Consider the following 12171-nt stretch of genomic DNA (forward strand, 5'->3'; position numbering starts at 1 on the left):
AGTATCCCTAGTGCCTAGTTAAATGCTAACTGTGCAACAACACTTAGGAGCACCAAAAAACTGAAAGTAAATAGTGCAGCAGCACTTTATTCAACCACTAATCTATTACTTATAATATAGGATAGACCTCAAAACAAGGTTTGAGGTGAATACCGTTTACTGGTAATGGCAGATTTTCCCCTTCCAGCGTGGCCAGCTGAAAAGCATTGTGTTCCTTGCATTCTATGATGACAAACGGACCTCCCCAAAATGAATCAAACTTGGTGTGCTTGCTTGGTCTGCTCTTGAGCTCATGCCACTTGAGTACAATATCTCCCACATTGAATTCCCTGGCTCTAGCCTTCCTATCAAAGCTCTTCTTCACCTGCAACTATTGAAACTCCATTGTTTGTCCCGCCTTTCTCCTACTTTCCTCCAATTCCATTAATTGTGCATAACGCACTTGCATAGGATCTTCTTCCTCAAAAAGCACCATTTGAGTGGCCATATCTAGTGCTAGCAATTCTGTTTCTATTGATAACCTTGCTTCCTTCCCATATACCAACCGATAAGGTGAATTGCCAATAATTTGCTTTGGTGTGATTCTGTCCACCCACAAGGCTGCCTTCAGCTTTGAATGCCAATCACGCTGATTTTCTTGCAAAGTCCGTTTGATGATTCTGATTAAGTTCTTATTTGTGGACTCTGCCAATCCATTACCTTGAGGATAATAATTTGAGCTAGTATTGAGATATATGCTGTGTTTGATAGCCCAATCTGTCACCCTTAAGCCTACAAAAGCGAGTGCATTGTCTGACACTATGGAGTCAGGAACTCCAAACTTGTTCACAATATCATCATAAAAATTAAGAACAACCATCTCATTAGCATCCTTCAGTGCTGCAGCCTCAGTCCATCTAGTAAAATAATCGGTTGCAGTGATTATCCACCGGTGGCCTGTACTTGATGGTGGGTTAATAGGACCAATGAAATCAACACCCCATCTGTCAAAAGGTTGTTCTTCTTTTATGGGATGTAAAGGTAATGCTGGCAGCCATTCTTTCCCTGCAAACATAACACATTTAACACACTTCCTTACATATGCGTGACAGTCATTGAAAACATCTGGCCAATAGTAACCAGCCCTTAGGATTTTATATACAGTAGTCCTGGGAGAGAAATGACCTCCTGAATGGCCATCATGGAATTCATGCAAAATTTCTGTAATCTAATTTGAATCAATACATCAAAGGAGGACACCATTGTGATCTTTCCTGTACAATATATCATTAATCAAGACAAAAGGAATTGATTGTAACTGATAGTACCTTCTTTTTTCCTTATCTAGGTTTGCTGGACACTCACTAGTTTTTAGAAAGTGAATCATATCCTGCAACCAGCTTGATGTACTGTCATGATCAGCTATCAAATCAATCACCAGAGCTGTTTCTACTCCTTCTTCCTTTCTTGAAATTTCATTTGTAATAATCTGTTCACATAAGCCTCTACCTCTAACCAATTTGGTGACCTGAATGTCTATGTCGTATTCCATGACCTGTGTTATCCAACCAGCTCTTTTCTCACTGAGATCCTTACTGAGGAGAAACTCTTTTACACTTGCATGAGCAACCTTCAGGTGTATCTTGTTATGAGACAACAAGTGCCAAAACTTTTTAAGGCTCTTTACAACAGCAAGGACATGCTTTTCAACAAAACTATACCTCTGCTCATAATCTTCCAATCCTTTGCTAAAAAACGCAATAGGTTGTTCCAATCCTTCTGTGTTTTTTTGGACCAGCATTGCAGAAATAGCCTCATAACCACCATACGCATACAAAATGAAATCTTTGCTAAAGTCTGGATTTATTAGAGTAGGAGCTGCCGTGAGTGACTCCTTGATAATTTGAAAATTAAGCTTTGCTTCTTTTGTCCAGTGGAAAACAACATTCTTCTTCAACATGGTTGTAAGTGGTTTCAATAAATCTGCAATATTAGGCAAGAAACGCCTAACAAAATTAATCCTCCCAATGAAAGATTGCAATCCCTTCTTGTGATGTGGCAGGGGTAGCTCCAAGATTGCTGCTATTCTTTCCGGATCCACTGTGACACCTTGCTTAGAAACAACATAACCCAACAACTTTCCTTCATGAACAACAAACATGCATTTCCTAGGGTTAAGTGAAACACCAAACTCCTTGCAGCGCTAAAAAATCTGCCTTAAGTGCCCAAGATGATCTACTACCTTCTTAGAATAAACTATGATATCATTAAGATAAACCAAAACAAACTGGTACATCAGATTACTAAATGCCATATCCATGGCTTTCTGGAATGTTGCCCCTGCATTGGATAAACCAAAGGGCATTCTTTTGTAGGCCATGGTACCCCATTTAGTGGTAAAAGCTATTTTATACTGGTCTTGATTTCTGACCAGTATTTGGTTATATCCTGAATAACCATCTAGTAGTGAGAATTTTTCTGAACCAGCCACATACTGCAATATTTGTTCCATTGAAGGAAGGGGATGCCTATCCTTCAAGGATGCTCTATTCAGATCTCTGAAATCAACACATAATCTAAGCTCTCCATTCTTTTTGCTAATAGGTACAAGATTGGACACCCAGCTAGTGTGTTTGATGGGAAAGATAATGCCACTTTCAATCAGCCTAAAAACTTCCTTTTGCATTAATGGCTCTATCTTTGGGTTGATAGGATGCTGCCTTTGTCTCACTGGCTTAGCATTTGGTTCTAACTCGATGGTATGCTATGCTAACTCAGGATTGAAACCTTTCAAATCACCATATTCCCATGCAAAAATGTCTGCAAACTCTTGAAAAAGCCGAACATATGACTCCTTTTCAGTAGGGGTATTCACTTTACCTACCTTTAAGCTTTTCCTGGGTGAAACCTCCAACTCTTCATAATGCTCTTGTGGGACCAGCAAACTGGTCTTATTCTTTTTATCTTGATCATCCGAATTAAAAATTGACTCCAAGGTAACAAGATCCTTGGGCAATTTATTTGACTTCAGTTGAATGACTTGATCTTGATATTGTTGCTGAATTCTGTTCTGATTTGAGGTAGCGAACACATCTTCCTCCAATAGGAATTGTAAAATTTGTTCATCTGATTCAAACACTTGCCAATTAACATTATTATTCGAAATTGAGGGCCGGATAATAATCTTGATATGCTGCTGATCACAGACCTTTTTTATACTATTTGGTATATCATATTGAGCTCCAACTGTAGCTAACTGATCAGCATGCTAATTTCTACTTCTTGGAATAGCTACAATGTTAAATGCATCAAAACTTCAATGGAATCCCAAACCCTGAGCTTGTATGCTTTTAAAGTATCATTTTTTACTGCATTCAAACCTCTAACTTGATTAACAATTAGCTCACTATCACCATGCACCTTCAGGTTTTTTATTCCACGCTTTCTCACCCACTCTAAACCTTGAATCAGCCCCTCATACTCTACTATATTATTGGTACAGGCAAAACCAAACTTGAAAGCTGCATAATATTTCTCACCCTTAGGTGAAACAAGCATAACCCCACCTCCTGAACCATTCCTACTTCGTGACCCATCAAAGAACATCTCCCAAACATCATTCTGAGATTCAATATTAGCCTCCTGTCCTTTAACCAGATTAGGTATAATTAAACCAGCTTCTTGAAACATATAGTTTCCCAAACCAGCATCCACAAGGAGACTAGCTTCATCCTCCAAAACATTCTTTGCTGCCCATTCATCTAACAGGACATCCGGTATTTCACTGACCTGAGTTACAGGCTCATGAATAGCTGCATACTCATCATGCTCAAAAACCATACAATTAGCATTAATGATGTTAGGCGTATAAGGCTCTATATGGTTCTTAGACAACAATTCGGATTGGATAGTAACTTTGGTTCCATATCTAGTTCGGAACAGCATGTGTGACTAGTTAGATGATAAATATCCTCCTATTTTGGTAGTAAACTCTCTTGATAAACACAGGGCAAAATATGGGGGCAGATCTATGACATAAATATCTTGAGATATAGAGAAATTAGGACAAGCATGTAAGGTTAAACTAGCATCTTTGATAAAGCCTATAGTCCTAACACCCGAACCATCAAGCTGTACTACGCCTTTCTCTAATAAATCATATTTCAGACCAAGTTGGTCAGCTATCTTCTTAGGCATAACAGAGCATGTAGCTCCGCTATCCACCATGCAGTTGTGTACCAAATTATCACCAATAATAAGAGAAACGTAAAACGGAGGTGGTTTCACGCTCTTACCTTGGATTGAAGTTGCTTCTTTATTGCTGTTCCCCTTTTCATCATTCTGGACAACAGCATTAGTCAACAAAGCCTCCTTACTAGCATCAGCAAATGTCACCTTAGGAGGAATTTCTTCGTTCAACGCCTTCTTCAAACTATTAACTTGTCCAAGAATAGCCAAAGAATCCCACATGCTCATGGTAACTTTCATCTTTTTCATGATGTCCACAATGTTGTAAGGTACAGCTGAATGTACTTTCTGTTGTGTCTTGACAACAGACATATCTGTATCCTTTTGAAACTGCTCCTTAGCTACCGCAACAAGTACTTTCTTTAGAATGCTTGGTATTTGTGTGGATTTGGATGACGATTCTGCGGTTGCAGGTCCTTTACCTCTCTCTGATGTTTGGCCCATATCAAGAGCTCTTTTCTTAGCTCGAGTATTGGCTGCAATCGGTGAGTCGTCATTCATGCCATTGAATTCTTCACCTTGCCAGTTAAGAAAATCGGTTTCCATAGTATGCATATCCTGCTGTTGTTTAGGCGTAGCAGGAGGTATATCCGGTTGTGAGCTTGCAGCATTTTGTACCATGAGAGCTTGATTTATCATGCCATTAGAGCATGTAGATTGATTATGAGCTTGGTTGCAGGGATAACACCAATCTACCTCTGATATTAAATTGTTTTGAGTAGGTACAATGTCTTTGACTGCATTTGCGGCATTCAAAGGTGCTGGATTGTAAGGCTGATAAGACCTTTGATTAATATTTTGCCTCGCACCTTGGTAATTATTCTGATAAGGCTATCTATTCTATTGGTACTACTGATTGTAGCCTTGAATTTGAGTCTGCTGACTATAACCTTGATTTGGTTGCTGAAAAGTTGGCCTTGGAGCTTGGTAATGTTTCTTAATACTTGTCAACTCATTTCCCAAAGTCTGCAAAATATTTTCTATCTTCTGCTGGCTGCTCCTTATCTCATGTATTTCATTTGGTGTGCCTGTTACCATTGTCTCTTAAGGAATAGCAATAGGCATTGCTAGTATAATAGGTAAAGAGGCAAGAGGTGGTATATTAATTTGCATGTTAGGTTGAATGGCTGAAAAATAAGGCATTGGAGGCCTAGGTGCTACCTTACCAGCCTGTATGAGGCTATTCTCTTCTCTAACAACAATGCCAAAAACTTGGGGCAGCGAAGTACCACCCATTGATTGAATCATTACTGAGATATCACCATTCAAACTTTTCAGAAAATACAAAAATGCATGTTCTGCACTTGGTCTTACCGCTGCTGGTATTCGTTTCCATGTCTTTTGGAAACGAGAGTTGAAATCTGTCATCTGCTCCTGAGGAGCATGCTTGATAGTTGTGAGCTGCTCCACCAGGGACAAGTGATCAGACTTGTCTTCAAAATACTTAGTTAACAGATCCCTAAGCTCATCCCATGAGTTAACTGACCCCACAGCCAGAGTTCTAAACCATTCTAAAGCTTTTCCCTTCAAGGATGTTGCTAACAGTTTTACAGCAACATCTTCTTCTGTAACGTGGTGCACATTATATAAACTTGCCACATCACGGATGTGGTCTATTGCCAGCGTTTAGCCTTCTCCAGTGAAATCTGGTAAGCCTTTTAGTACCGCCAAAGGCACGTCATGATGCTGGGTGAAATTTAATGGGCTTCCTTGATTGAAAGACACGAAAGAAAAGGCTCTTGGTAAGGCCATAGCACCAAGCTGAACTGATGTACTTGCTGCAGCTGAGCTTCCTCCTATAAAAAATGAAAAATTAAAAGGAAGAGGAGCAGCAACTCTACAAGTGGGTGAGGCTAAATGCCTATCTCTTTGATTTCTGTTTGCAGCTTTACCTTTTCTTTGATAAACTCTTGTAGGAGGTGATGACTTGCCTCTCTTTGTATATGCAGTTCTTTTGGTTGATCTTCCTTGTCTTTTTAGCGAAGAAAGCTGCAAATATTCAAAGTTTGTGGAACTTCTAGTTTCAATTCTTCTCATAAGGCAAAATAGTTATACTCACACTTGATCCTTTTCCTAGGGAGTCGCCAGATACACTTGAAAATAACCTCTTACAGGTCTATATTATGCTGACAGTATATCAAAATCAGCATAAAATATGCAAATGGACTTCTTTTAAGGTCCCATCAGGCGTGCCAAAACTGTTAAGGCACAAATTTGCACCCTACTAAACTATAAGTTTATCAATCTGACCTAACATGGGATTCACTTCTGCATGTGGGCAAAGTATTTAATTACAATATCATTATAAATTGTAATTAAGTATTATTATGATTTAAAGTGTAAAAGGTGTATCCATGTGCTAAAAGGAGACTAAGTCTTTTGACTTAATTTTGAAGGATGAGTTAATTTTGGAGAGATAAGGCTACCATTGAAGAAGCCTTTTCAGTTTGGAGACATAAGGAGAGCATATAGGAGTATTCATGACTACTTGGGAAATATTCAAAAGGAGTTGAGATAATTTTGGAGAAAAGAACATTTTAATAGGAACATGAGGTTGTTTGAAATCAAATGGAGTGAATTTAGGGAGGTTGGAGTACTTTTAGGCAAAGGGTTGAGTTTGGACTTTTCCACCATTTTTAGGGAGCTTTTATTACTTGGTTGAGCTTTTTGAGGCTATTTCTAGTGATCTATTGGGTTGCTTATTGATTGAAGAAGACTTTTCCATGTTTGTAGCCCTTTTTGGTGTCTTCTAGATTCCTCTTTTTGAGGCCCTTTTCTTGCATCCGATCCAATCAGTTGGAGAGGTTTTGTACTTAGTGTCTTGGGACACTTGATTTCAAGAGAGTTCAGATTTATGCAAGAACAGTGTTTTCAGAGACAACTTCTTGTCTTTAGCATTTCTTTTGCATGGATTCTATAACTCAGATTTAGAGATATTTTATATGTGACAGCATCTTTTGGAGCAGTATTCTATAGAATCAAGCCTTGTTTTTCTCTCCATATTTTGTGTACAAGCATGATTGATGAAATTAAATTTGTGAGTTATATTTCTCCTTGTTTACTTGTCTCAGATAGTACCTTGATATAGGAACGTATGTATGTTTGCAGGTCATAGTATGTGTTTAAGAGTTCAGAACTTTTGAGTGAAAAATTACTCTTTATCATTGGTTCATCTTAGGACTTTATTATGAAACACTTATGCAAACTTATACAGGAAAGAAGTGTTTATGAATTAAAGTAGAATATTATAGATTGAGATCGGTTTTTATCATCTATCTCTCACATTTTGGTGTATCACCAGGTTCTAGTTAAGTTTAGTTCAGTCTTAAGTTCCTTTTCTTCAATTCTAATCCTTTACCCTGCAAAGTTAGTTCAGTATTAGAGAGTATCAGGTGATTATCCAATAGGAACCAGCCTAGGAACCAAAGGTTTCATTTCAGGTTATGCATTGCCCACATGCAGAAGTGAATCCCATGTTAGGTCAGATTGATAAACTTAGAGTTTAGTAGGGTGCAAATTTGTGACTTAACATCTTCTTCATCCTTATCTTCATTAGTATCAACATTCACTGGTTCAGGAACACTGTTACTGGTGCTCGCTTGACTAACAACCGGTTCCTAGAAGGTTGCAACCGGTTCATTTACAACTTGCTCACTGTCAGTTTTCTCAGTCTTCTCAGAGGATTCATCAACTCTTACATTGATCCTTTCCATAGTTCTCCGAGTCCTATTGTTGTAGCACTTGAAAGCTTTACTCTTGGTGGAATATCCTAGAAATATTCCTTCATCACATTTAACTTCAAATTTGCCCTGATGTTCACTCCTCTTGATGTAACATTTGCTACCAAAGACCTTAAAATAATTTACCACAGGGGTCTTACCGGTCCAATACTCATAAGGAGTTTTGTCTTTGCCCTTTTTGATGAGTACCCAGTTCATAGTGTAAACTATAGTGCTCACCGCTTCTCTCCAAAAGGTGTGAGCAACCTTTCCTTGGATCAACATAGTTCTAGCTACTTCAACCACAGTCCAGTTATTCCTTTCTACTAGGCCATTCTGCTATGGAGTTCGAGGGGTAGACAGCTGTCTCTTGATGCCAAATTCTTCACAGTACTTGTTGAATTCACTAGAAGTGAATTCCCCTCCTTGATCAGTTCTGAGACACTTGATCCTTTTACCGCTTTCCTTTTCCACTAATGTTCTGAAAGCTTTGATTTTCCCAAAAGCTTCAGACTTGTCTTTCAAGAATGTGACCCACATCATTCTTGAGCAGTCATCAGTGAGAATCATGAAGTACCTATCACCCTACACACTTCTAGTTTTCATAGGACCACATAAATTAGTATGCACAAGATCAAGCAAGTTGTCAGCAGTGAAAGATTTACCTTTAAAAGTTGAGGAAGACATTTTCCCCAATTGACATTCTCTACACAAGGTATTATCTGGTTTGCTCAGCACCGATAACCCTCTAACTGCCTTGATCTTACTAGCCTTCACAATGTTGTCAAAGTTCACATGACAGAATCTCCTATGCCATATCCAACTATCATCAAGCTTAGCCATAAGACATGTACTTATATTAGAATTTAGATGAAATAGGTTACCTTTAGTTTGCATACCGGTGGCTACCAATTTACCATCTTTACCTTTGATTCTGCAAACTCCATTCTTGAATTGCAGAGCGAGTCCACTGTCATTTAACTAGGCAACACTTAGAAGGTTGTGTCTGAGACCATCAACCCAATACACATTGTTAGCACTACTCTTTCCATTCAAGGAGATGGACCCTCTGCCTCTGACCATGCATGGTGCATCATGGCCAAAGTGAACCACACCACCATCATACTCTTCTAATGATAGAAACTTGCTCCGGTCACCAGTCATATGGTGAGAGCAGCCACTGTCAATGATCCACTCATTGGAATCATCAAACTGGGAGACAAGAGCCTTCTTATCTGTCACATCTTCCTTTACAACAATGAACACAATGTCTTCATTTTCTTCATCTTCAGATTCCTCATCTGTGACACCTTCATCAACTGCCACAAAACAATTTCTCTGGTTTCCTCCTTTGAATTTCTTGAACCTTTCCGGTTTGTCCTTGTTGTCACTATTAAGACAGTTCATAGAAATATGTCCTATCCGGTTGCAGGAGAAACATTTGAAAGGTAGTTTACCTTTGTATTTACCAGTTCCTTTTGGGAATCTCCTGGCTAGAAGAGCTTCAAATTCCATTAGAAACTCTTCATCCTTCACGTCTCTATTTTGACTAGGTTCCTCATTAGTGCTAGCCTCTTTTCCTTTTCTGGATGGTATAGCAAAAGCTTTAAAAGCTAATTCTGACTTTTGAACACTACCATCAAATCTATTTAGCTCATAGGCTGTCAACTTGACTATGATGGAGTCCAAGGATGCCTTAGACTTGTCTATTGATCTCAGCTCCTGAATAGCAGCAACCCTTATTGCATAGATCAGCAACAGGGATCTCAGGACTTTACTTACCATAGTGGAATCTTCTATTTTGCCACCTGCACTCTTTATTTCTCCAACAACTATTTTGATTCTTATTCCATACTACTGAATGGTCTCTCCTTCAACCATTCTCATGTCTTCAAACTTTCCTCTCAAGCTCTCTTCCTTAGCCTATTTTACATGCTCATCACCACCATAGATATTTTCAAGAGCATCCCATACTTCTTTGGGATTTGCCTTGTCCTGAACATCAATAAACTCAGTGTCAGATAGACTACTGATGAGGGCTTCCATGACTTGCCCGTTTTCTTGTATCTCTCTCTTTTGGTCATCAGTGAGAGTACCGGTAGGAACAACATATACATTTTCAACATAACTCCAGTGTTGAACACCCATACTTTTTATGAATATCTTCATCCTGTCTTTCCATATACCAAAGTTTTCCCTGTTGAACTTTGGACCTTCCCTCTTCATCATTTGGCTAGGATCTTTTCCTCAAGTAGTTAAGCTTACAACACAAAGGAACTGGAGGGCTCTGATACCAATTGATAACTCAATGATGAGCCACTAGTACCAAACCGGTACCGAGAGGGGGGGGGGTGAATCAGTACAGACACAAATACAGTTCAAAACCAGTTTGACAACAACCACTCTCAATGACTAATAAATAGAGATACCGATAAAACAGAGTGCAACAGGTAGCATCTAGAATAACTCAATCAGTCATGAACCGGTTACTTGCTAAGCTTTTCTCTTAGCTCAATACCACATTATCATAATGTTCTCATGCATGAACTAGTAGACCTAACCATCAAATCTTCACAATAGTGAGTTCAATATGTTTTATAGATAGGCATAAAACATAGAAACTTCATGTGCATAGCAGATAAAACAAAGCATCACAAGACAAAAGCATTTCACATGACACACATATTTTTCACATGGAAACCCAACTAGGAAAAACCACGATGGGGATGAATACCCACAAGATTCTTTTTAAACTCTTTTGAAGTCTGCTCTATTAGGAGCCTTGTCTGGTTAAGAACATTACAATAGGTTCTGGTAGGAACCGATCCTGTTAGGGATCACCCGATTAAGGGATACCCAGTTAAGGGTTAAACCCAGTAGGGTCACTTTGTTAGAGGATTTTAAGAACTCAATAGCTGAAAGGATCTCCTAAGATTTTCTAGCTTCTCAGAACTCATTAGCTTTGAGTTACCCAATTAAGGGATTTACAGCAAGCCAGTTAAGACCACCCAATTTAAGGGATTTTGAATCAAGCCAGTTAAGGCTACCTTGTTAGGGGATTTTGCAACTGTTGAAGTGGTTAGAGATCAACAAGTATTAAAATGATTTGTTAATAGTACTTAATACTAATATAGATCCATTTAGGCTCCTCTTCTCCTTCTGCACATACACTTTGCAGGTATCTCTTTTCTCCTATGGTCTGGCAAGAAACTTGTATCACTTTCGTTGGATACGCACTCACTACTTTTTACCAACAACTTTAGATAGAAACCTAACATCGACCTTATAGGGAACATACAAGTCAGTAGCAAAAACCCTAAACCCTAAACCTGTTAGGTTGAGCAATTCAAACGGTTTGATCCTGACCATTGAAACATACTACATTGAATGCACCAGTCTTGAGTCAATCTCAAGACATTCTCCATCGTCCATTATCCACCATTTTCATGGCGGCTGATAACCCATCATGTGTTATCAATATTTGACAAACTTTGTACATTCCTGAGGTAGATAGGAATAGTCTTCTTCATGCAAGATCCTTCACGTGCATAGAGCTTACATGGCAACACGATCTGTCCTCCATCATACTACTGACTCATCACACAAAGATCACCGATTGAGTCACATAGACTTGAGATACTCCAACTAGAAACCCCGAAGTGGAAGCTTCCTTACCAATCGATAGTCATACAGTGCTTCCATGTGCCGGTTCCCATAACTGCATGCCAGTTCACTTTGAACAAATGTGCTGCTTCACTTAGGCATATACCAGTTCACACATATGCCGGTATCTCTTTCTTCTCTTATCTCATGTGCTAGTTCACACTATGTCTCATATTGACATCAATGACAACATACAATATCATTATGTCTTCATGCTAGTTTACATAAGGCTCATGTCGGTTCTCATAATGCCAACACTTTATCCAATCAATGTTATCAATTCTATCAATCAATTGCATCTAAATCAATTTTCTCATGTTTTATATAGGATGTATCTTTCCTGAAACTAGACATTCTGATCATGTCTTATACAGGATATATCATTCCTAAAATGGGATGCTTTGATCATCTTTGTCTTATACAGGAGGTATCATTCCTGAAACCAGATTGAATCTCGATCTTATCAATCGAATCAATCAAGCTTTATCAATCATCAAGAACCACATCACTGTGATTGTAGAACTCACATTTTCATCAATTATAGTTGCAGACATCAAATCAT

At 38.7% G+C, this 12171-nt stretch overlaps 1 protein-coding gene across 1 annotated transcript; it reads right to left on the reverse strand.

The window, feature by feature from the left end:
• Positions 1–370: 370 nt before the first annotated feature.
• LOC131056135 (uncharacterized) lies at positions 371–2140 on the reverse strand. Its single transcript, XM_057990490.2, has 2 exons — positions 1345–2140; positions 371–1044 (listed from the first exon to the last, which is right to left on the reverse strand). The coding sequence occupies exons 1-2, from the start codon at positions 2138–2140 to the stop codon at positions 371–373; spliced, it is 1470 nt and encodes a 489-aa protein (XP_057846473.2).
• Positions 2141–12171: the final 10031 nt, after the last annotated feature.

This window comes from Cryptomeria japonica, chromosome 8, assembly GCF_030272615.1.
Source record: "Cryptomeria japonica chromosome 8, Sugi_1.0, whole genome shotgun sequence".
NCBI classification, from domain to species: Eukaryota; Viridiplantae; Streptophyta; class Pinopsida; order Cupressales; family Cupressaceae; genus Cryptomeria; species Cryptomeria japonica.

Coding starts and splice junctions, on each gene's coding strand:
- LOC131056135 (XM_057990490.2), bottom strand. CDS start 2,140: ATGTTTGTTGTTCATGAAGGAAAGTTGTTGGGTTATGTTGTTTCTAAG. Junction 1,045..1,344: donor GATTCACTTTCTAAAAACTA/GTGAGTGTCCAG, acceptor TTATGTTTGCAG/GGAAAGAATGGCTGCCAGCA.